The sequence below is a fragment of the Centrocercus urophasianus genome, unplaced genomic scaffold (assembly GCF_019232065.1).
Source record: "Centrocercus urophasianus isolate 14NV4802_14NV808 unplaced genomic scaffold, USGS_Curo_1.0 seq_10, whole genome shotgun sequence".
In the NCBI taxonomy this organism is placed as follows: domain Eukaryota; kingdom Metazoa; phylum Chordata; class Aves; order Galliformes; family Phasianidae; genus Centrocercus; species Centrocercus urophasianus.
In genome coordinates this window covers 57,482,365-57,508,144 of record NW_024884142.1, presented here as the reverse complement: position 1 = coordinate 57,508,144, position 25,780 = coordinate 57,482,365, and the positions used below count along the sequence as shown (strand labels likewise).

Below are 25,780 nucleotides of genomic sequence, written 5' to 3'. Positions count from 1 at the left end.
CCTTTTCTCCTTTCCCAAAAAATGCCACCTGCAGATGACACTAAACAGTCTGAAAGGCAGAAAGCCTATTTTATGTTGATTTCTTAGAATGCGTGCGCTCATTTACTCCTTGTCCTGCTGTATGTTCCCAGAGCGCGACAAACACCACACGATTAACTTAGAAACCACAACACGTTCAGCTGTCGGTGTTTGAGATCGTTCAGCTGTTCGGCGCTGTCCCGCAGACAGCAGACTGTCCCCTCACCGACCCAAGCCCTCCGAGCACCGAGGCCCGCGGCCGCGCTGCCCGCTGCAGCCCGCCCCGTGCGCCCGGCCCGCCGGGAGAGCTGCAGGAGGAGGCCCCTTTCCTCACGCGGCCCGGGATCGCAGGAGCGGCCCGGGATCGCAGGAGCGGCCCGGGATCGCAGGAGCGGCCCGGGATCGCAGGAGCGGCCCGGGATCGCAGGAGCGGCCCAATGCGGCCGCAAGTGCGACCCGCCCCAGCCGGAGGCCCGACCCACCTTCTGCCCCTCCCCGGGCTACATAAGGCGTCGAGTTTCCGTGTCCTGTGACTGCGGTCAGGTGGTTGCGAGGTTCCCCTTTTTTCTGTTTCCCCCGTCCGACGCGGGCCGGCTCTGCGGTAGCGTTGGTGGAGGCTGGTTCTCGGCCGGGAAAGTTTGCGGCGGAGCGCCGCAGTCCCGGCAGCGCGGCCGGGCCGTGCAGGCATGGCCGGCGGGGAAGGGCCGGTGTCCGGTGTGGCGGAGAGCCGGGAGCACCTATTCAAGGTGCTGGTGATCGGGGAGCTGGGCGTGGGTAAGACCAGCATTATCAAGCGCTACGTGCACCAGCTCTTCTCCCAGCACTATCGGGCCACCATCGGGGTGGATTTTGCTCTCAAAGTCATCAACTGGGACAGCAAGACTCTGGTGCGGCTGCAGCTCTGGGACATCGCAGGTGAGGGATGGGGACGGAGGCCCCTGAGAAGTGTACTCTGGCTCTGAAGCCTGCTGCCGTGGCTTTCCTTTCCCTGTTATGCTCAGCTCTGCCTTTGAGGTGTGAGTAGCGCGCAGTTTCTGTCGGGAAAAGGAGTTTTTGACTTTCAGTAGGCTGCGGGTGCCCTGTGAGCTCTTACAGCTCTCCTCAAAAAGCTGCTCTACTTCTGGCTGCTCACAGCTGCTGTCTCATGGCTCCTGCACTGCGTGCTTCTAGAGGAAACGTGTTTCCTCCAAGTGGGTTGTGCTCAGTAGGAACAACTTGCGGGCTGAAATTATTCCAATTACTAGAACTTGTCTCAAAAGGTTGTGCTTCCCTTTCAGTGGTTTAAGGTAGTATGCTTAATCTAAATTTAATTTTGTGACTCCTGGCTTGTGCAGGGGGTGAGGGATCTCTGTTATGCTCTGTTCTGCACTTGAATGTGTGTCAAAAAGATACTGAGAAGGCATTAGAACAGTAAAGCCTTGTTTCCTCTCCTATGCGTGATAAGAACTACTCTGTAATGCCACTGCATCTTAAAGAACCAAACTGTGTACATATCACAATTAAATGCTTATGCTTAAGTGTTAAATGACAGATGGCAAATGTAACTTTGCTTTGTAGTCTCCTAAGAAGCCTGTGTTCTCTCAACTCATTAACCATTTCAAGTTGGCATTGCATTTGTCTTTTTATGTAGCCTGGCCTTTATCCTGCAGCTCCCTTTTTCTAGTCTTAAGAACACTTCCTTGCGTAAGAAAATACCTTATTTCAGATACTGTCTCTAAATTTGCACTGAAAGATACTAGGCTAACAACTGGTAATTGCTATTTCCACGAACACACTCCTTTGTCAAGTGGAAGCTCATGAAAGGGAAGGGAAATGCACAGCTGATACATCTCTGTGCCAAGCCAGCTGCAGGTCTGTATCAGCTGCTTCTGCTTTAAAAATCATCCTAAAACACTTCAGCAATGATTCTCATGCTGAAAGGCTTGCTTCTTACTGTAATGTGCTGAAACACATGGTAGGTCTTTCTGCTGTAGGAAAAACAAAGATTAATTGTTTTCAAGAGGGGGAAATACTGGAAGGACTTCTCTTGTGGCTTCTTTTTTTGCAAATCACTCTTCAAGTTTTTCCAATAAATTGGCAGTATTGGCGCAAGCTGCTGCAACGCTCTGGCTGTGTTTTAGCAAGTCTGGAGTTGTGAAGATAATGTTGTTCCAGGGTCTTGGTTTTTGGCAGGCAGCTGTTTAAATTCTTCTCAGCCCTTGGTTTCTGACACTGGGGTAGACCGTGCTCTGCCAAAATGACTTGTTTCAACAGGCTAAGCAGAAACTTAGCTGTACTTGTAACGAATATTATAAACTTCAAACTTTCAGTTTGGGAAAGTCCTACTGCAAAGAGGCACTACCTCTAAACCCTTTAAGATGGCTAACTGGAATACTAAGACTATCATTTTAAGATATGATTTCTACAGTTCAGGGGAAAAAAATAGCTGCTAATGGATGCAGGTGATGTCCTACTAAGCTGAATGATGTTTTTAGTGCGATGTTTACTTTCTTGTAAGGCTCCTGGCTAATCTTTCCCTTACAAAAATAACCCAAAATACAGTGATTTTTTTTTTTTTTTTTTTTTTTTTTCCTATTTGCAGTCCAGACTCGTGTGTTGAATCTTGTAGACTAACTGTTCTGTTTCTAAGGGTCTGGGGGCCTTTCTCCACTGGAAGACTAAGAATACAAGAAAGCACTCCTGCTGTTAATTGGGCTGTGTACAGGCAGTTTCACAGCAATAGTTCAGAATTCTCTAGAGCTCAAGGTCTCCATTTAAGTATTAACCACTGAAGTAAAAGGGGAATTTAGTATCTGTGAGGGTTTTCATGGTCCTAAAAGTGCAAGTGTACTTGAGCTGGAAAGGTGTTCTGCAGTTCAGTCTGTACTTCACAAGTCTTTCTAAAGACCTTAGGGTGTGGAAGTGATTAGAAAGAACTGGGCTGAAGATGGCTTCTATATTGTCCTAGGGTATGTTGCCTAAAGCACGTGTCACGAAGTATCTGAGCATATGATAGTCATTCCCTCTTAACTCATTAGTGCAACTGTCTTCTGTTTTTCAACAGCTCACAGATAATTTTGTCTGCTGGTGTATGCAGACAAACAGCTTTAGATCTCTTGAACAGATCTAAATCTTATGCTAAGTAACATTTCATGTGACTTCCCTGCAAGCAATGTGGTGCTGGTGCTCTGAATTGAGTTTGATGTACTTAAAAAGGCTTCTGAACATGAGTCAAGCCCTTAAGCAAAGTATGCTTTTTTTTCCTTAGGTCAGCTTGTAGTTAGGTCCATCATCAAAAGCTTTCCTCAGAGCTGTATTCTGTAGTTAAATCAATGGCAGAAATGAATTGTGTTGCTCATTCCATCAGCTAAGGATTATAATGCAGATACAGTGCTGGCTTCCGGTGTGAATGTAGCCAGACATCAAACTGATGAATGCTGCGCTGTGTATTGCAGTGCTGCAGGTTTGTGAATATTTTCAATTTATTGGTGCTAGCTCAGGTTTTAGTCATAAATCCATGTAATTGCCTGATAGGCCCCGACAATGTTATAGTCAGCCAGTTCTTTTCTTCTGGTGAAAATTGCATTACTTTGTATCCTACAACGGGAAGGCTGACTCCTGCAGGTTTGGGTGCTAAAAGGAAGAAGGGTGCTGTTGTACCTATACTTTCATATTCTGTAAATACTCAGGCATTTTTGTTTATATAGACACAGGTTGTAGCCTTTCTAGCAATAGAGATGAGAAAGCTTGAGAGACTACTGTCAGTCACTGTCAAATGATCTTGTCTGCTTCATGAAATATTCTGTTCAGCTTCTTTCAGATTATATGCATGTTTGTACAGGAGCAAAACTTCTAAATCTTAGCTGCCCTTGGGCATTACTGTGTTGTTTTCATCCCAGCATGTTAAATTATGCTTAGCAATTCTTCCAGGATAAATTCTGAAAGTATTGAAAGATTAACCCTCTTCTTCAAAGGACATAATACATGAGATATCTAGGAGATAGAGATGAGTCACTGTGGTAAAGAGATACGAAAACAAAGGCATCTTAATGATAGGGAAGTTTTTAAACTACTTCAGTATGCTTGAGATTCATACTTGATGAACATGCTGTCTTCATCAGTATACTCCCCTGACCACAGTACAGTGAAGGAGGTGAATACAGCATACCGATGAAACTTTAAACTGCGTTGAAAAATTACTTCAAGGACTTCCTCTAAATCAATCATGCTTTTGATTTTAAATAGTAAGAGCTGTGACTAGGTAGCTTTAGCTTTATAATCATGTTGGCTACCACTGTCACTCACATCAGCCTATAAAAATGTCCAACTCTCTGGAGGGTAGCAATGGTAAAAGTCGTAGGTAATCACTAGAGCTTGACTTTCCTTCATGAATGTTACTAATAATATCTGCTAGACAAAGCTGCTTTTTTTAAAATAGCTTTCAGTGAGGCATTGATGCATTCTGCATTAGCTTTGGCTACGGTATCCTTTTTCCAGGAAATCATTAAAATTTCTCTGAAAAAGTTCAAAATTCTGGAAGAGCGTAGCAATGGAACTGTCAGAACAGAATAGAAACAGTTGTTTATTGCATGCTTAGAATACTTAGATACAAATTTTCAATGGATAAGACATGTAGCATGCACATTTGTTACTGACATCTTGTCTGTATCTTTGAAAACATTTGAATTCTGACTTGAAGAGGATAGAGAAATCACATGGAGTATTTTCCTCAAAAGCAAAGCTGAAGGCCTGAAATAACCCTTCATGATGTTAAGCTTTCAGTTTATTTGGAAGTTAACTTGTTTTTATCTGTGGGAAACCATGAGAAATGGGAAAATGAGTGCAGGAATCCATGGATGTTGAAGAAAGGAAGGGAAGAGTTTAAACACACTTCACAGTGGGGAAGAGAGACCCAAAAGGATTTGCAGAGCGAGATAACGAAGGCAAAATGCAAGCCTTCTGGTCTAGATACCAAGGATTATCAAACTGTACCTGATCATCTGTCCCAGCGAAGTTAGATCTCTCCTCTGTACAGGTGGTGTACTTTGCAGCTACATGTTCTGTGAACTATAACTTTGCACTGTTACATGTTTTGCTGGCGGTGTTTAAAAGATGTTCAAGCTGCCATGTGAAAAAATATTTCAACTTTGAGCTGTTGTATACTTCAGTTTATTCTTGTTCTGCATTTGTGCTGTTGAGGTGCTGAAGGACTGCCGGGTTGTTTCAAGGTGCTAGGTCACAAGCTTGTTTCTTGCAGTATAAACAAATTTTTTTTGTGTCTGGAAGTGAGCCTAGGGTGGAGGCTGAGAGTTTAGGCATGACCTGCCCACAACTGTGCTTTTGCATTCATTAGATATTCCTAAGAGTGAGGAACATGTAAGGAAGTGTAAGGAAGAGAATACATAAATAGTAATATCAGAAATGGATGCAAAACTTGGAGCTTAGAGCTTCATTTAAAAAAACTAGCAAATGGTTTGAAGTTATTTTTTTTTATTTACCTGGTGATGGAGGTTCCAGATACAACTGCTTTCATGTGAAGATGGAAGCATTCTGGAATAGGTGAGGTAGGTCAGAAAGCTGTCAGGAGTACTCTGTGATGAAGTTCAGACTAATCAGTCAGAAAGGTCTGAAAGACCCATGACTGATCTTGGAATGCTTCTTGCCTGTATACATTTCATGTAAGAATAATTACTTACTGTTGGCTGAAGACATGAAAGGCTAGCAGACAAATTTTTAGGGGGAATGTAGACCTGCTCATCTGTAAAGGCACTGAAATGCTTTCTCAGAAGCAGTAGAGACAAGAAACAGAGCTGAAGATACACTGTGCATTTCCTTCCTGAAACCACCCTGCTGTGGGAAATCTTGTGTGGGTGTCCTTTCCTGTGACTCCTCTGGAACAGCAGGATTAGGTTTATGAACTTTCACTTGACAATGACTTGCTTTACTTGCAGCTCTGCAGTGAAGTAGTCCAATTTAGTGCTAAACATGTTAAACTTGTTCCTTCTTGCGTCTACTGGCTTTCAGACATCCCTGTGCACCACAAACAAGTGACATGAGTGACAGATGCTGGTCTTGCTAATAAAGCTATTTCCTTGCTCTGCTGGTGGAATACTGGTTATTCACAGGTGAAGATTCTTTTGCTGAGTACATTATATAGCACTGCAAAGTACTGCTTCTGTTGTCTTAAACTAAACTTGTAAAAGCCTCTGTGCTGGTTTTTAAAAGTAGAAATTCTGCAAGCACGTGGGAAATGTTAGTCTTGAAGCTGGGGTTAGGCAGTTAGGCACAGTGACTTTGGTTGTGCAAGACAGGACTGTTCAGTTAGGTTTCGGTTAAATGGAAAACTTGATAGATGTTCTCACAGCGTCTTGGAAATAAGCTTAGAAATTCTTCATAGGCTTTTCTGGTTATCCTGCAAGTAATAGGTTTAGGAATGTGATCTTAAAAGTCCAGCTGATCTAGTACACACTTAAAGCCAAGATTACTGTATTGATTTTTATCAAGCACTCTTAACTTATATTCGCAATGAAAACATCACTTAATTTTAGTCATTGATCTTCTAATCACTGTGGAATACATAAAACTTCAGTCTTATTTTCAAGTAGATAAAATTCATATCATATTAGCAGCTGTTCAGGAGTCTTATATTTGGTACAAAGCCATAATAAAAATACTTCTGTAGCACTCGAGTAAAGAGAACACAGGATGGATTCATTAAGAAGGAGAAGAGAAAGCAAATGGGAAGAAAAATAGCATTTGTCTCATAACATAACAAATTTCTGGGTCAAGTTATTAAAGCTATAAATCTGTGGAAATCCACTAACTTAAATTATTAAGTTTTTTTGAGGCAAGTGTTGGTTAAGTTCTTGCCATTCATGTAATACTGCTTCAGAAATTAAGCTATTTGACAAGTCAGCTGTATTAATCTCCAGCGATAAACTGGTGTAGCCTGCACTACATTTTTCTTTGTGTAGTTTGCAGGGATGCAGATGGACCTTTATCAACTTACCTTACAGTAGAGTTCCAGCTTCAGAATCTCTGTAACTTTGCCTTATTTACTGACACCCACTTGGCCTTTTACTTTTATGTGCCCACCAAATCTGGGTGTTAGTGCAGTGGATGTACACAAGTACAACTTAAGTTAGCAAGTGCTTTACAGATGTGTTCAAAACTGATTTTGTTTTGTTTTATTAAGATGGGTGACTTTAGCAGCCTGGCTCAAAAAAGTTTTGGTGTTCTGTATAAAATGTTTCTTCCCTGCAGTAGCAATCAAGGACACTGGAATTAAATTTCAGAGCAGCTGTTAATATTTTCCTTCAACTCCAGCAGAGCTCACTGATCTGCCTTCACAGTTTGTGAAGGGTCTCCTTCAAATACTCAGGCTAGAAGTTCCAAAGTGTGACATGCCATGGCAAGAGGAAGCAGTTTGCAATAAAGGATTCTGTTTGCTTATGAAACTAGGAATAATTATTGACGTTGAAATTATTGAAAGTGTTACTTCTAGTATGAACAGCAGTAAGCAGTGACTGGGAGGTGCAACGTGCTTTTCATGTTGGTAAGAACTTTTGAAGTTGTCATCTGGCTACAGATATGCAGAATAAAGGTAGATGTGGTGCTAAGATCTTTGATGTCAGGGTTTTATACAGCTTGTTTAGAAATAAACATTCTAACTATGGCTAAGAAAGTGTAGCATACTTTAGGTAGTGATAGCTTCTAGGCTAGCTGTAAATGCAAATACTACTTATTGTGTGAATGTTGGCAGCTTATCAAGTAATGTTTTAAAAAGCCTTTAAGTGTCACTACTAAGAGCTTATGGGAACTTATTCTTTAAATGCTCCTGGAATAGAGAGCTGGGTAGAGCAAAGTGGCAGCTACTTGATAGAGAATTCCAGTGGCACACTGTATCATGACACACTGGCTGGTTTAGGAGTTACAATTTCTTAGTCTCATGATAAAGTCATTCTTGAAACAAACTGACTTTAGACTTCTTGTCCTGCATTGTGAAATGCCACAGTGCCCATGCAGCATCACTGCAGCATCACTGCTAACTACACAGTGTAGCTCTTGCTGCATGGCAGTGCACTGAAGGAGACAAATTTGGGGGGGGGGGGGCCGGCGGAGGCGGAGGGCTTAGCTCTAGCAGTTAATTTGTTTTAATGAGCCTAGTTAGAGTAAAATAGAAACCAGCCATTTTTCTACATGTACTATATTTGATGATGAACTAATTTCTAGTTAGAAATTAGTTAGCTTAGCTGAGCTATACTTTTCATGGGACGAAATCCTACTGCTTAGTTGGAAACTTCCTTGTCTCAATTTGTTCGTCAAAGATGCAAGCAAAGGAAGTGAAAATAAGCCTGTTAGGCTTTCTTGTACAAACTGTCAAACTCCTATGTATTTGATGCTGGATAAAGCTAGCTGGATTATAAGTGCAAGCTCTTGCCTCAAAACTTACTACATAGCTATTAGAGCTATCTCAGGCAATATTAACTCACTGGATTAGCCAAGGACTACAAGCAGCAATGAAGTTTCAGTCTTACTGTAAATTTCCCTGTGAGAGCTGTGAAATTTTTTGAGGAATAATTCTTCCTACTTAGCTTTTCTACCTTCTAGAAGAGAATAGTGTGCTTTTACTATCTGTAAGAATGGTAGATGTGATCAATTTTCCTGATAGAAATCGGGTGTCTAGCTTCTTGGCATTTGTACTTATCTGCTTATCTAACAGAATTCTCAAGTCAGAAGGCTAATGTCTGACTAGTTCAGATTTTTGGCTGTACTATGCAATGAAACTTTAGTGTGAACTACTTCCTAACATTTTAGAATGAAACAGACTCCTAAAAACATGTGAAAACGCATCAAATTATGACCTAAACAACATGCAGCTACCCCTGAACTGACATAGTCAGTGGTTTCAATGACTGCAACTAGTTCTGAGCAAATCTCTCAAATACATACTTTGTATACATATAGCATCTGGTATACTCTGGTTATTAGATCAGAACATTCGTTCTACAGAACTGCACCTTGCAACTTCCTTTGCAACATGGTACTGTCTAGTGTAAACATAACTAGAATACCAAAGGTCATTTCTTCTATTTAAGATTGGTGTCAGATGAGTAGGGGTGAACTGGTTGGTTATTTCTTGATTGGAAAGCCTTTCTCTGAGGGGTGTGGTCTGCTTACTTTCAGGGAGTTTAGACCTTTAGTAAGAAAGGCCTTTAGTAAGAAAGTACCACAAACTCAAAAAATTATCTGGGACTTCTTTTTTTTCTTGTAAAATGCAGGAGTTGCAGGCAATTAAACTTTGTAGTACTGCCTAATATAAGAAAATGCAATATTCTTGTTCTCACTTCTTTAACCTCTTAACATTTCTCATCAGAACCACAAATACCAAATATTACTTTTGCAATGGTGAAAAGTAAAAGTGAAGCTTTCATAACTTACAGGTTCCTAATATCTACCAGAGCTGCCCAATCTAGTTTAAACATTGTGTAATCTTGCATTTATAGCTTATGTGGGTAAGAATGAGGAATGGAAAGACAGCCTGTACTGACCATTTTGGAATCTGGCTCCCTGTTCTCTCACAATGTTCAGCTGCTGCCTATGTGAAAAAGCAGGCAGTCACTTGAGCATGTCCTGTAAAACTGATAGTGGTTTGGTTAACCTACTTTTTGCTGAATAACAGATTTGCTGTAATTGAGTGAGACAGTTCTGGGACAAGCTGTCCTGGTGTGGGGAGAGAGTGGGGGGGAAATAATATCAGCAGTGGTGGGTGGCTTGGAAGTAATGTATTTGTATATCTTGCTAGAGAATACCCCACCAGTCAGCACATACCTGGATCTGGTGGTGCTCAAATGTGTTTCAGCTGTCTGGAGAATGGGGCAATACATCCTCATCCTTATCTTGCATTTGACATCTAGCTGTAAGACCAACAGGCATTCAAAGTGTAGTCTGTTCTTGCCTACATCTCATTAGGGATTTGGAACTGCTGTCCCATTCAAAACTTAACTAACTATTAGTGATGGGTTTGGGCTGCATGCCCAACCCATTTGGATGGTGCTGTAACTTAAATCTACCATACAGTGTGATGTGAACTGTGCTGAGAGTTGGCATTGTAGATAAGGAGCTGCCACTGAGATGTTCCCCTGATAATATGTCAGAGCTTGACCTAGACATCTGGAAAGCCTGAGGTTTTAATCTCTACAGCAGCACTGCTGAAGCAGGAGAGAAAGTGTTCATTACTTCAAGGAGAGGGAAGATAAGGAAGAAAGGTTTTCATTTGCTGTAAACTTTTTTTTTCAATTCTTTTATGTCTAGGTTAAGTAAAAACAAATGTTTCAAACCAATTTAAGGACAGTGAGACAACTAATTTGTAGAGTTCAACACTGAAGACTGAACTATACAGCATACTAGCACAGGTACATGTTTTGCTAGCATGCTACATGGTTTGTAGTCAGAATAGTTGATAGCAAGAACCCGTGAGCCATGGTGCTGACAATCGCATTAGAGCTTTTCTGGCTTGGTGATGGGTGTTCTGGATCTGAGATGATGCTCAGTGAAGTCTAAAAGGACATAGGACCATACTTCCTGGTGTGCTCAGCTACCAAAGGCTGTGCATAGTGCTGGTCTCATTGAGTCTATTCTAAATGTTCACAGAACTTTGGTTTTACCATTTTTTTCACAGTTCATTAAAGGAGGCTTTTTATTACATACATCCAGAGTGCTTACTTGCACTGATCTATTTTCTTCATGCATGTACACAAACTTGTACTGTAGTGAAGCTTGATGCGTTTCTGCTTTAGACATCATATCATGGTAGTTGTGTACAAGCTTTTTCCTCGGAAAAAGTTGTCTTCTGGTTTGTACTCTAGAAGTTGGGTAATGCCTCTGGAAGTGCAAGTTGGATGTCTGTGAGGAAACAAGTATTGTCCTTCCTAAGTACTGTTCACTGTGATCAATATTGATTTTGTAGCAGAATTGTTATCTAAGAGATTCCTGCTATGACTAGCTCTGAACTGTTTTGGACTAAATGAGTATCAACTTTGAGATGCATTTCCAAATGTATTGACTTGTGAAACACTGAGCAGGAGGTTCTTTCAAAACTTCTATAGGGATTAAAATCAGTATTTCTATACCTGCAGGAGCTTTATCCCAGCACTTAGACCACCAGACAAGACAGCTAAGGAATCTTCTTTTTAAACTAGGCTTTCAGTAGTGTTACCCTTTGTGAATTGTGACATGACTCACATTGACTCTTGAGAGTCATGGTGAACGGTTGATCCTTCTCACAAAGGAAGGAGAAAATTCAAGTATTCCCAGATTAACACTAGTCTGCTCATTATGATTTAATAAGCATCCTGTGATACTGAAGTCTGCAATATTTAAAACTATACTTGAGATTTTTACTGTTGAAATAAAAGTATAACTGTAACTCTCTGGCAGGTTGGAACTTTTATGGATCTTGAACTTTCTGAATGGATTCAGTAGGATTCTAACATCTGACCTTCTTCACTACTGTGAAGAAAGAAGTATAGCAGGATCTCTTGGCTTGGTTTTATAGATTATTTCTTATATGGGCTATTTCTTATTACACTGCCTTAAAATACCTTTCAATATTCTAAAGGACAATGTTAGCAACAGCTGCTTGGCTTTATTTACAAGCTGAGTACTTAATTATTTATCAGATATTGACAACTGTTACTGGGTCCAGTGAGGAAAAAATGGTAAAACTAGTGGGAATGATCTTCAAAGTTACTTGCTGACTGGAAGCAAAACTCTTCAGCTAGATGTGCTTTCACTTCTGGGTACTCTTCACTTCAGTCATACTTGTATAGCTTAAGATGACTTGATGCTGAACTGCCAGATGTGTTCAGAATCAGATTTTGAATTCTGGCCGTTCACTGAGTAGTCTGTCAATAGTCTGCCTTCAGCAAGAGAAACTATTTGTTTCACAATTCTTCCAGTTGTCAGGCCTTTTTAACACATGGTCATCTTTTCCATCCTCACCAATGACACAGTTTTTGGAGAATGTCATAACTGGTAGTTTCTTCCAAGAGAGAAGTTAGACTACTTCTCGTAGTAGTGCTCTAGGTGAAGAAAAGGGCTTAGTTGCATCTAACACAGCCCAGGTTTCTCAGAGTAGCATTGCTTCAGAACTGACTAGGAAAATCAGATCATACAAAGTAGGGGGACTTGTTCTATGCTTTTGGTATTGTCAGATGAATCAAAACCTACCTTCCCAGCAGAGAGCATAGCTGGGAAAACTTTTAGATAGGTCACTTTGCTGTCAGTAAGTTGATTTCTGGCATATTAAGGCTTTAGGTATAGGAAAATCCTTCCGAAGGAATGAACCCACACATACTCAATACTGTGCATATCCAGCAGTCATTTGCACACTTAAATTGCTTTTCTTAGCTTCAGTTTCCATCCTATAATCAGAAATTAAGATCAACATTAATAGTAGGAGCACACTGAAAAGCCAAACCACAGTAAGTCATGCTGCTAAACAGGATTCCCTTGTGTATTTCTTGCACTGGGGCAAACTGTTATAGGAACGTAGGCACTTATGTATACATAAATAAACTTCAAGAAAAGGATGGCAAAACTTGATTCTCTTATTGATTACCCATCTCTTGTAGTAAATTAAAGTTTCTATTGTCAGATTAGGCTATAAGTCTTTCCTTAAATGTAGTTTTTGACTTACCTTATATGGTAACAGAGCTAAACTGGGAATCGAGAAAAGCTCCAGAAGTTTAATACAGGTTTAAACTAAGCTGAGTTCCTGTGATGCTACTGTAGGGAACCGAACTAGTTGCCAGTGCAGGACGTTATGCAATTATTTCACTTACTGCTGTTGCAATTACTGGAAAATATGGTGATGCGTGCTGAGTCATTTAGATGTGAAAACTCTGTGGTTAGAGAATACAGAACTCTGCACTGAATGCAGCCACTTCTGTACCCCCAGACGTAACCTCTGTCCATGACTGCACTGTAGCTTGGCCTGAACCTGAAACAGAAAAATGTCTGTGCTACTGTCAGGCAAATCAAAGCAATACACCTACAAGCATGACTAATCCTTATGTTCTTTCCATACTCCTGTAATAACCACATTGTTATACTCCAGGCCTTTCCCACAGTTCTGTGCACAAGACACTAAGTCTAGTTTCATCTAGTCACTTTTAGCTTTTTAATCTCTAAGGTACGATCATTTTCCTGTACTATTTGGCACAATTTTCACACATAGTAACTCCACTATGGCAGATGACTTCTGTACAACTTTTCTGACACTTCAGAAAGAACGCACCTCATCCAGTGACAGTCATAGATACATGCTTGGTATCCAGCTTGTTGGTCCTAAAAGTCTTGGGCAGAAATCCTGCATCAAAACTTGAGATTTGAGTGTGGAAGGAAGAGCTTTTCTTTTGTGCTTGCTTCCTATGGTCACAGAAGAGATACTCAGCTGCTAGTGATTAAATTCCTGTTTAGCTTCTGTTCCCTAAAATATTGGTTTGTGATGTTCTTTGTTGCACCATTGTACTTCGAGGTTGTACGGGGGGTGGAAGTCTTCTTCCTAGATCTTCATAATTCTCTGGAAGCTACTACTGATTCTGGGCAATTCTATCAGATGCTTAGTCTTCACTGAAAGTGTCTGCAGGGGATGAGCTAATCTGAAATATACTGACCTTAAAATAGTGTACTCTAAGTTCCTTCATCTAGTGACTTCTGATTCATTTCGGAGCAGATAATGCCTATTTCTTCTGGTGACAGTCTTTGCAAATCAAAGGTAAACTTGAATGTCATTGTGGGGGGAGAAAGGACAATGATGTTCCAAGTTAAAATCCTTATTTAGTATTCTAGAACATACAGAATACATGCTAACAGCTGAAGTGAAAATATACTGTAAAACTAAAATATAGAGCTGGAACCACTTCTGCCAGTAGAGGCTTCTGAACAAAGTAGAAAACCATTTTAGTAGTCCAAATTTAAAGTGACATGCTCATACATCACACCTGACACTTGTGCTCACTTAAGCATAAGTATAGTATGAAAATCTGACCTTCCAAATAGTGAACTTGGCATTAATTCTACTTCTTGAGTATACTGACAACAAGAACTGTATGTTACTTTAAAAAAAAAAAAAAAGCCTTTTCTTCTGATGGTTAGTTTGTTTCTAAATTTTTATTATGAATGATTGTGCCTTAACTATTCTGTTCACCTTGTACCAAATCCTGGGGCTTTGGTAATTAGGAACTACTACAGAGAGGTCTGACTTAAAAATAATTAAGAAAAGCTTATGAACTACTAAGCTGGCTCCTTTCAAGCTTTCCCTAAGGGAAAATATCTTCAAAAGATACTCAGAGGATTCATTGAAAGTTGTTTGCGTTGGTGCTTGCAGAAAGCCTTGTCTGCCTTCCAGGAAAATGTTGTGTTTGCTTAAATGTGTATTTGAAATGGCTAGGTTTACATCTAAATCGCAAAGAAGATTCTTTTGTGAGAAGAATGACTTATGTCTAGTTGTGCTGATAGTGTTTTTAGGCATTACTTCTCAAAGGGCACTACTAAAGTATACTTTAAAGCTTACTTGTCATTTGCATTTACTTGTCACGTGCAATTGCAACTTGTCACATGGGGGAGTACATACTGGCTGTTGCAATGACCTTACATAGGATGGAAGAGACAATGTGTAAGCTGTTAGAAGACCTAAAGACTGAACTTGTGAACTTGTATGTACTAACCTGATAGTCTTTAGCATAAACTGTGGTGAATGCAAGTACATAAAAATTGTTATTTCTTTCCTTTTCAGGCCAGGAGCGTTTTGGAAATATGACAAGGGTTTACTACAAAGAAGCAGTTGGTGCTTTTGTGGTCTTTGATGTCACAAGAGGCTCCACATTTGAGGCTGTTTCAAAATGGAAGCATGATTTGGACAGTAAAGTACTTCTTCCTAATGGCAGCCCCATCCCTGCTGTTCTTCTTGCAAACAAGTGTGACCAGAAGAAAGATGGCAGCCAGAATCTTTCTCAAATGGACCAGTTCTGCAGAGAAGGTGGCTTTATTGGATGGTTTGAAACATCTGCCAAGGTAAGCGTTAAGTGCGCTTCCTATTGGCATGAAAGCAGATGAATATAGTCATATTGAAAGGAAATTTATCAGGTGTAGGAAGTGACAGTTCAGATTCCAGTGTTCAATGAGAAATAGAAGTGGTGTTCAGGATAGTTCATTGCTAAGGAAGGCTTACAGCATTTTTAGTTTGAACTGCATCTTATGTTCAGACAACACTAAAGTGGAAACATTAACTGAATTCAATAAGGTTTTTTGGTCTTGCGTGCATTAAGATCAGTGTTGTCCTTTAGATGTCAGTGCTAATAAATTTTGATCTGACAAAAAAAAACAAAAACACTGCATCTTTGAGTGGAAGAATTCCCATTGCAGCTTTTTTCTTCTCTGGTGCATATAGGAAGTGGTAAGACTCCAGCTAAAGCTATCTGCTCACTTGCTACTATCTACCTAGATGATGACATTAAACCACTTTCTACTTTTTTAAGTAATGGCAAGACTGAACTAGGGAAAATCTAATGACCCAGTTAAAGAGAAACAATCTAAGGGACAGCGGCTTTTCTCCAATAAAGCTTACCTTTGAGTAGTTTCAAATGTTTTAATCAAACTCAGCCAATGTGCGTATGTGCTTACAGTAGCTTAGTTGGAAGTAAAATCAACAGCTTCTTAACCTGACTGCCTTCGTGTTGAAAAACCTTTAATCTCAAGCATCGATGTGTATGACAGGGCCAGTTACTGGCTGATAATTTCATTATATTAGGATAAACTTCAAGATCCTTCTCTTCCCTTGAGTTGTGTGCTTCCTTTGGTTGCTGTTGACAAACTGGCATAAAGTGTACTTATGTCAGAGGCATTTCTAGCACCTGATGATGCATTTTTTTCAAAGATCTGTAAGAGGAATGGCAAGAAACAAATCTCTTCCTGACCACCTTAAAATAAGGAATAGAGATGCACACTGACTAAGGTACTAGGCTGAAATATAGCTTCAGGTATTCTGCATACACATTTTTTTGGAGTGTAGGTTAAGATACTTCTCAAAGCATGCATAAGGAAATTGTGGATGAGGCACCTTGATTTTTTTTTTTTTTTTTTTTTTCTGGGTTTTTGGGGCTGATTCAAAAGATCTTTTTTGATAAATGAGTTCATTCATACTGCAGTAGAAAGAAGAGTAGGCCCCAAAAGGCCATGCACTACTAAAAGCAGTCTAATTGCCTGTTATCTTTCCTGATGCATAAATGCAGCTTGGCACTTATGAATTGTTTGAACATAGATGATTTATCCCCAGACTACACAATACTTTGGAGTCGAGCTATCCTTTATGTATGGTGGGTGAATAGCTTTACTAAACTTTTCCAATGATTTTTTTTTTTTCTACAAAAGGCAAAATTTTGAGCAGTTGTGTTGCATCTAAGCTACCTGTGTTCTGCTGGTGGCTTTAGAGAAGTTTATATCTGGCCAGCTTCTAACAGGGAAGTGTGACTTTTTAAAAGCAAAAAAAAAAAAAAAAAATCCAACAAACTAACTTATTTACATTCCTATTTTTAGGACAACATCAACATAGATGAAGCTGCTCGATTCTTGGTGGATAACATCCTTGCCAACTATAAAACCTTTCCTAATGAAGAGAATGATGTGGGGAAACCAAAACTGGACCTAGACCCATTGAAAGCAGAGAGTAAATCGCAGTGCTGCTAATACTACCACTGTTTGACAAATGTGATGGAATGAGCAGCAAGACTGTTCCTTAAATCAAACTGCTGCTATGGTGCTGCATTGTGACAATCCATGTGGGGTGTCTGGTATTATCTGAGCAGGTGATTCTTGTGGGTGCTTACATACTCAGTTTCATGCTAAACAAGAGTATCTTGTGAGTTCTCACTCTTCTTGCTTGAGTGGCTTCATCTAAATCTAATTAGTGCTTACTTGGGAACATAAGGTAGTGTTTACACTCCTAAAAAAGAACAAAGACAACGTTCAGTGTCTACTTTGCATTCTAGGATATGCTGCATTCCAAATAGGACTCACTCATGGCTTTAGCTGAACAGTCACTTGCACCTCTGAATATTTTTCTTTTGTCACCAATAATGCCCTGCTTTAGCCTGATTTCTCACCTATACTTGTACATATCTGTCTCCACTATGAGGGTCTGTCTCCTTGCTAGCTCTCTTGGATCAAGACATTCTGGAAGTCTTGAAGGGATCAATATCATCATTGGTGTGTTCACCAGAATCAAGTGGAAAAGGCTGCTTTCACCACTGTATAAGAACAAGATAGGTAAAGGTAAATGATTGTATTTAATGGAAAGGCACTGCTATGTAGATACTAACAAAAATACATCTTCAGCTATTTAAAGAGTATTACTTTCAGCTAATACTATACTTGTGAAGTATATCAATACTGTTGATTTCTGTCATGTTTATGGTAATTCACTCGTACTCACATTTAAAAATAAACATACAGAAGTCTTTTCATGCACTAACACAAAAAACTTTAGCAAGACTAGGTAAAATATCTTGCTGTCCTATGACAATGAACTTGCTTTTTCCTTTTTTCTGGAGATGGTTCTAAATATTTTGAATAAGAATAGATGCCTTGGAAAAAATAATTCAACTGGATCTTTCTAGCTTGTCAAAAATCCCCCACCTCCTTTTTTAATTTTAGAACAGTGCTGCACTCTTCTGACTACTCAGAGTTTGTGAACTGACTTACCAGTTTGTAGCTCTGATTACTGAGATGCTTACTTCCTTGTTATAACCCATGTATTTCTGGCAGCAGATGAAGATTAAAAGGAGTAGAGAACTTCAGTTCTTGGTCATTTTCATGGAATTTTGGCTTTGCTAGGCTGAAACACTCTAGAGTTCCTCTTAATTTTAAAGGGTTTCTTCTGTCTTGGTACCTCACTGCTACTGACTAAATAATTCTTTGCTTGCTTGTCTGGTACTGATGTTTAAGTAAACATCAGCATGAAGTATTTGCCAGATGGTATATACTTAATCTGTATTGAAATTACCTAGGCTGTTGTCTTTTCTAAAGAGTAACATATTTTTTAAGAGACAAATAAATATATTTGGGCATCTTCTCTTGTTGGTGTATGCTTTTGAATGAATCTTCACATCATATGTGCCACCTTAAATAAAGTTGTTTTCAAGTATCAATGAAAATATTTATTTCAATAGTTATGTTATAGGCTTTTAGATTACCACAGAACAGAATGGCATAAACTAAAACAAGGTTTAACTTGTTGAGGGTTATAAATTAATTTAGGCTAGACAAGAACTTAAGAACCCTTCTAATCATCCTCAAAGTAAGGCCATACCTGGCTGTTAAGGCCTTTGTGTAGTATTCTGGTCTTAAACATTCAATGGCAGACTACATGACCTGCAGGGAAGTTGTTTCAATGCCTGACTGTCCTCATGAGCATTTATCTAGTCTGATTATGTCCATGGTATCTCATCTTCCCACTGTGTAGCACCACAAAGAATACATCATTTTGCTTGTGCAGATTAGCTGGACGTTTCAAGTTTAATTACAAACTTTTTTTAAAGCTGAAAGTAGCAAAGCTTCAGAAAGTGAGTTGCACCCTATCTGTGTTCTTTGTTTGCTGACTTTGCTCCTTGTTGGGGTTGTTAACTGTCCTAGTTAACCTGGAACTACTGTAATTTTCCTGTTCTCTCCACAACAAGTTAACTTGGACTGTAAATCCACTTAAGCCCACTTAATCTCCAGCATGCTGTCTTCTGGACTTAAAACATAACTAGTGGAGCATTTGCACGGCCTGTTGGCTTCATGCTTATATAAATCAAAATGTGTGATTAAAAACTTCTGATAAAATGGGATTTCATGTTCAACTGGCTTGAAATCAGTAGGATTAATGGACCCATGTAATGACAGGAAGGCTTTTTACTACTAGAAAAAGGCCAGTTCTTTATCTAATGTGTTTAAAACTAGACTGTTTATAACATTAATTCCTTGAATGCCTACCTGACTGCAGGAATTGCTAGATGTAGTGGATGTCAGGTTGTTGGTTTTATTTTTGTCTTTTTTAATCATGCACCTACTGTGCTGTTTCTTATTCTTAGTTTTCAAACTTACAGCAGAATGAAAATCAGGATGAAGCTTTAGGACTCTACCTGGATGCATGAACCTTCACTGTCATGTCAGTGACGATATAACCCCAAGTACATTAGTTTTGTAGATCTAGACTTGTGCTTGAAAAACTACTGCTGTTTATATTTAAGTGATTTCCTTCTCCTGTGTATAGCCAGCTAGCTTCTGAAATTCTAAATGAATGTAGTATGACCAAGAGTATCAAACTGTATAGTAGTTTTGATGTATTACTGACTGGAGAAATTGAGCCTGAGTGATGTTCAGGCAATACCAACAACAAAAATCAATCATAGTAGATATGGAACCCTGTTTTAATCAACACAATCTCTGGCTTGGAAAGATATCTGCAAGTTTAGACAACATCTAGCAAGCTAATAAGTTTAAAAAGTGTCTAACATTTATTTTATGTGTACAGGATATAATGTAGTAAAATGATTCATTTCAGTTTTCATATGAACAGAGGTCCTTTGCTACTTTTTATTATCTTTTGCAAATTAGAATATGCCATTCATAAAATAAATTACTTGGTTTCTTAGTCCCCATATTGAAGGAATGATTTGGAATAACAACTTGAAGAACTGACTAGATTTTTACTCAAGTAAAATGTCTTACTTGGCTTGATTCCATCTTATTTAATAAAGGTTGGAGATAGCATATAGTTCTGCACTGTAGCTGTGCAGCATGTGTGGGTTATGCAAAGTATCATCTATTCACTTAAAAAGGTTAATTATGAAAACTGGAGAAATTGGTGTTCCTTCTGTATGTAATTGTTTAGGTGCAACTTAAGTGCGGTGGAAGGAAAATAAGCTATTTCCAGCTCCGAAGATTTTTGTTAAAAATTTTGGTTAGTTCAGTTAGCTGTTGAGTCTTAGTAGCATTCAGTCCTCTTAAACTGTATAAATCCTTGCTTGTATGTAGTGATTTATTATTAGAAAATAGTTCTTATAGGCTGTTTGATAGATGATGGTGGGGGAAGTAGAAATATTTAAAGTGGTATCATGGTAGTGAATGTTGAAGAACTTGCTTTTATATTATTGCTCCCTTATCTACCTTCTAGCTTTAATATCTCACTGATTCTAAAATGGAGAACTGACTACTTTCCTCTTCTATGATACACTTTATTTGCTATGGAAACAGTTCTCTAAATGTGCATACGCCTTCATCCTTTGTATAATAAGTTACTGGAAAATGTAAGAAAAAGAGATGACAGCATACCTCACAGGAATGAGAAATGTATTAGTGAAAGTGCTAGTGATATAAATAATGATTCTGTATTGAATACTTCATTTACTTGGCAGCATGTGGAAGGTCACTTCACAGCTCTTTGTTCTGCAGCAGAAATCTAGTCAGAGGAGTAAGGAACATGCCAGATTCAGGTCTATCTAGTGAACATTTAGAAGGGATTGTGCCTGTGCTGCACATAGTCATTTGAAAGCTCTGTGAGATTGGTTCTTTGCTTCCATTTTTGCCTTAACAAACATCTCCAAGTTGGGGACAGTACTCAGTGCATTAACTAATTGCGATAACAAATCCTTTTAATGCTATCTAAAAACATGCTCCTTCAGTGAGAAATTACTAGCTTAGACATCTTATGTTCCTTACATGGGCTCATTATTAATAAATTCTACTAGATAGTTATTTCAGTACACACAGAACTTTTTCTGCTTTAACTACCTTAAGAAAAACTTTATAGGGAGGGGATGGTGTTTGGATAGCTTTGGCTTGGAAGATCTGCAAGTAAAACGGCCACCATCTCAGTACTTAATTTCTTTTTTTTTTTTTTTTTCTTCCATGAAAAAGAATTTAAAGAATTGCTTTGTTCAACTGTGCTTTTCCCCAAGGAACCCCCAAATCATTGCCTTCTAATACTTACTTGTTTAAGAAGGGGAGCAGTTATTTTCTTTAGGTCATTGCTTTTGAGCATAAGTAGATGAGATTACTATAGTTCAAATACTTATCATGGCACTTGTCTTATCATACGTATGATGGCACAAATTTCACAATATTCATGCCACTCTCACACTTCATATGCTGAGGAGTGTAAAGTGTTGCAGTACTGTTTTTACTTAAAAAGGTAATTTTTAACTTTGTAGGGTGAAAAGCAAGTTTGAGAGTTTACAGCTTTATCAATGGCCTTGTTCCTGCCTTTTCTTGAAAAATAGTAATCACGTTTTGAAATTTGTCTAGCAATTCTGCATTTTTCTAGTAACTCTTTACTTTTAGTCTTTATGCAGAACTGCAACTGCACTAAACCATTTGTTTAAAACTGCACTGCAGTTAATCACCATTAAAAAGGATTAGCAATGATTTGCAGCTTGCCTTTAATTAGAACAAACAAGATTTAAATTTATAAATCTGCTGCAGAGTTACCCTCTTAACTTTAAATAGCAAAATATGAAAATAAAATCATGTTCTGAGAGATTGTGTAGTCTCTGCAGCTCAGTGGTTAATACTGCATTAACATTGTGCATTCTTAATCTAAAACCACAACTATCTATCCATCCCTCAGGATTTGATCTGAATTCCTAATAGCATTTGGCTGAAGATTTAGAAATTCTTAGGAAGATAATAGTAGTTCCTCTGCACGTTCCTACTTCTGGTAGCTAGAGTACAACAAGCACTCTCAATTTCAAAGTTCAGATAGGGATTTTCATATAATGTCAAAACCAGGAAGCTTTTCATTTTGATGTGGATATTCCTCTAATGAATCACCAAGTGTACATTTACAGAACAAAGATATGGCAGTGCATAGCTGTTTAACCTACTTCTGTTTTCCTTTGCTGGTTATCTGAATTCTGTTCTCTCAATACTAAAGTAGAGAGTGGATCAAAGTTAACATGCCCTGAGATGTCCAGTGAGATTCAGTGGTATTGGTATATTTAGAATCATAGAATATGCTGAGTTGGGAGAGACCTGCAAAGACTGAAGCTTCTGGCTCTACAGCAGACCCTATGTCTGAAAGCATTTTCCAAATGCTTCTTGAACTTCAGCAGCTTGAGGTTGTGCCCACTGCTCTGCACCAGTATCCAACCACCCTCTCGTGCAGCACCTGTCCCTAACCCCCAGGTCACCCTCCCCTGACACAGTTCCATGCTGTTCCCTTGGGCCCTGTTGCTGCCAGCAGAGAGCAGAGCTCAGCGCTGCCCCTCCACTCCCCTCAAGCTGTAGGCTGCCATGTGGCCTCCCCTCACCTATGCTCTGGGCTGGATAAACCAGTGGACTTCTCACACATCTTGCCCTCCAGACCCTTCATCACCTCCATAGCCCTCCTCTGGACACTTTCTAATAGTTTTATGTCTGTCTTATACAAACCTGCTCTCAGTCTTGAGGTGAGGCTGTATAGCACAGAGTGGGACAATCCCCTTCCCTTGGTCAGTGGCAATGCTGGGCCTGATGCACGTGTGGGGCTTGCATTACTGCTGAATATTTTACTCCATGTTTTGGAATTGTCTTCCCCTAAATGAGCTACAGCATGAAAAATGAGATTGCATCATGCTATCAAAAGGTACTGTGGCAAAAAAACTCAATGAGAAGATGAATGGAATTGGTAATATACTACGGTTCATCAAAATCCTTTCTTCTACGAAGTGGAATTGGAGTGCAGCTTGGATTAGTATAAAAAATATCCCACCAAAATATCAAGTGAGATACATTGCTACTAGGTAGTTTTAAGTGGCAGTGGGTGGAGGATTGTGCATTTCTACTTTTTGTACTTGATTGCTAGTTGCAATTTTCTTTATTTATAATTCAGTGGGAGCCTAAAAATTTCTAGTGTGTGTTTTAGTTTTTTAAATAATAATTCAAAAACTGCCACAAAAAAGAAAAAGAAACTTGAAATCTAAACCCTTACAAAAAATCAAAATAATTGTACCCTCCCTTCCATATCCTGCTGAGCTTTGTAGCATTCTTATACCTAAAGATTCAGTGTATCTTCTTCATCCTTGCATGTCTAACTTAAACTTTGCTGAACTGCAGAGTAACTGTGGTTGGAAGGGACATCAGGGCATTGTGCAGAGCAACATTAACTCCAGCAGAGTCATGACCACATTCAGTTTCGTGAGTCCACAGTCCCATTGGAAAGTTAATGCTAGTGTTTGGCTACCGTCATTAAAAAGAAAAAAGCACCAAGCAGCCCTTGTATTTTTAAGTGGAACTTTGTTTTGATTTGCACAGTATCATTTGTAGTCTTCCCATCAGGTATTTCAGCACACTAATAAAATCTGCTCACTACTACGTTTCCAGACATTCTCAAGATGGAAAATGTCTCCTGTCTTATTCTGGAATCCTTATGCCTTTGATAAAATCGGAGAAGAGTTAAGTCTGCATCCCAAAACCTCAGAGAGAAACTTTGATAGTGTTCCTGTTCATGGTTATTGTTTTCCTGTTCTCTACAACTAGTGTTTACAGCTACAAAAAAAATATATAAATAAATAAAAAAAAAATGCACAATACTTATGACTAAAATTGAATTGACAACAGCAGTTGACTGTGTAATGTTTTAAAGAACAATAGAAAATAATGCTGACAACAAGAAAACAGTGTTCTGAATTGCATCCTAGAAGAACATTTTTCAGGACGTGACCCATCCATTGCTGTGGTAAGTATGTGTTACCTCAGGATCCATTCAGTTATTGCTATGGATTTCTGACAGACAACTGCACTGTTCATTTTTAATCATAAATTTATTTGTTTCCATCTGTAAGGCTGCCTCTTGCCTAACATCTTTTCCTTTCAGGAATTATCTGTCAGACATGCTTCACGGCCAGTGAAACAGATTATTTGACCTTACAGATTCTTGGCCAACTGGAAACAAGCATTTTAAAAAATTCAGATTAACTCATTTTCCAAACAAACTGCTCTCACAGGGCATTCCACATGAAATCATGGGCTTAAAAAAAAAAGTACAAAAGTACCTTGATGTAAAACTTTAGAATCTTTTTTTTTTTCCCCATAAACTACACGGGTATGTGCTTTTAATGCCATTGCTATCACAAATAAATGTATTGTAAAATATCATGTTAAAAGGCATATATTTGACTTTATATTTAGTGATTATTACTTAATAGAGCAAGGAATTAAGAGTTTTGTAGCTTGAATACATTCTTGCTTTCAGGCCTTCCTTCTTTGTCACCCAAAAATGCTTACAGACACGCCAAAGTTCTCACATTTGTTGTCTTTCACATAATAGTACTACAATAACTATATTTGCTCAGACGCTGCAAACCTTGCTAGTCCCCTGCAGCTTGGGATCAGGGACCAAATTTTTTGAAGAGGAGAACTGTCCCAGATACCTCTGAATCCTATGGGGGAGGCTGACAGTCCTGTGTTGGTACTGTCTGAGAGCATTCATCTGTATGTCTTGATCAGTGTTTGATAGCAGAATTGGCTGATGGTCAGCTGTTCAGACTGAAAATAAATAAACCAGAGATGTTTACTTGATTCTCAAGTCAGAAGTGTCTCAAGGTACCTTATTCAAAATGAGTGCCACTGGACATAATACTGAAGGAAATGCAAAGATGCTGAAGTACTTTATACTTTTAAATTGCAAAATGTTTGGCTTTCTGTCATCTTGATTTAAATCAAGATCTGATATTTCTCTAAAGCCTCTAGGTGTAGCAACATTACATATTTTGCCTTGTCTTTTGAGACTCGTGCCCTTCATGATTTGACAAATTTTCATTGATTTACATATTTCAGGAAGGCTTAGCTTGAATAAAACTAAATGAATAGATCTATGTTCTATGGAGGATTTTTCATTATGCAGTGCAGACTGGAGAATGGCAATAAGGTTGAGTTATTTAGAAATGAGTTGTTAGGAATAATGTAATCTCTGGACTGCATCTGAATAAGTCACCTTAGTTAGATGAGGTGAGTGTCTGCTGAATCCTAAAGCAGTTGACTTTGGTGAAACTCTATTCACTCTAGGAATCATAGACTTCCTGTCAGGAGCTTATCTCTTCTGTTCTGATATGAGAAGGGTAAATGCTTGTACATTCCATCTCTGACTGCCCTACAAAGTACATAACTACTTGGTTGGTTGGTTTCTTGTCTTTGTGCTTTTTATGTACTAGTATGTAGTGGGCCAAAAATGTCTCTGTTTGAAGCAAGTGCTGGTTACTCTAGCTCTTTATTTGTTCAACAGAAACTTATTCATGTGATTATAATATTCATAAAAAAATGCACTTTTTTTCATGTGACAGTGCTAAGGCTGCACCTTAAGTACTGTGTTCAGCTTTGTGCCCCTCACTCCAAAAAAAGACATTTAGGCCTGGGATTGTGCCCAGAGAAGGGCAATGAAGGATCTGGAGTGCAGCTGTTACAGGGAGTGGCTGAGAGAAGTAGGGCTGATCAGTCAGGAGAAAAGGGAAGCTCAGGGGAGACTGTACTGTTCTCTATGACTGCCTGAAAAGAGACTGTAGCAAGATAGGACTTGGCCTCTTTTCCCCTGATAGGATCAAAGGGAATGGGCTCAAGATGCGCCAGAGGAGGTTCAGGTTGACTATTAGGAAAAATCTCTTTTCCAGAATGATAAATCATTGGAATGGGCTGCCCAGGCAGGTGCTGGAGTCACTGTTCCTGGAAGTGTTCAAGAAAAGGGGCAGTGTGGCACTGAGGGACGTGG

General features: G+C 39.1%; 1 protein-coding gene across 1 annotated transcript; it reads left to right on the top strand.

Annotated features, from left to right (window-relative positions):
* The first annotated feature begins 671 nt into the window (after positions 1-671).
* On the top strand, positions 672-18,202 carry RAB32 (RAB32, member RAS oncogene family). The gene is made up of 3 exons (XM_042827724.1): positions 672-933; positions 14,798-15,075; positions 16,597-18,202. The coding sequence occupies exons 1-3, from the start codon at positions 705-707 to the stop codon at positions 16,744-16,746; spliced, it is 657 nt and encodes a 218-aa protein (XP_042683658.1). The 5' UTR covers positions 672-704; the 3' UTR covers positions 16,747-18,202.
* The last annotated feature ends 7,578 nt before the right edge of the window (positions 18,203-25,780 follow it).

What these genes read in the sequence shown, in the direction of transcription:
- RAB32 (XM_042827724.1), top strand. Translation starts at nt 705, where the DNA reads ATGGCCGGCGGGGAAGGGCCGGTGTCCGGTGTGGCGGAGAGCCGGGAG. An exon ending in GCAGCTCTGGGACATCGCAG is followed by an intron (nt 934 to 14,797) that starts GTGAGGGATGGG and finishes TTTCCTTTTCAG; the next exon opens with GCCAGGAGCGTTTTGGAAAT. An exon ending in GGTTTGAAACATCTGCCAAG is followed by an intron (nt 15,076 to 16,596) that starts GTAAGCGTTAAG and finishes TCCTATTTTTAG; the next exon opens with GACAACATCAACATAGATGA.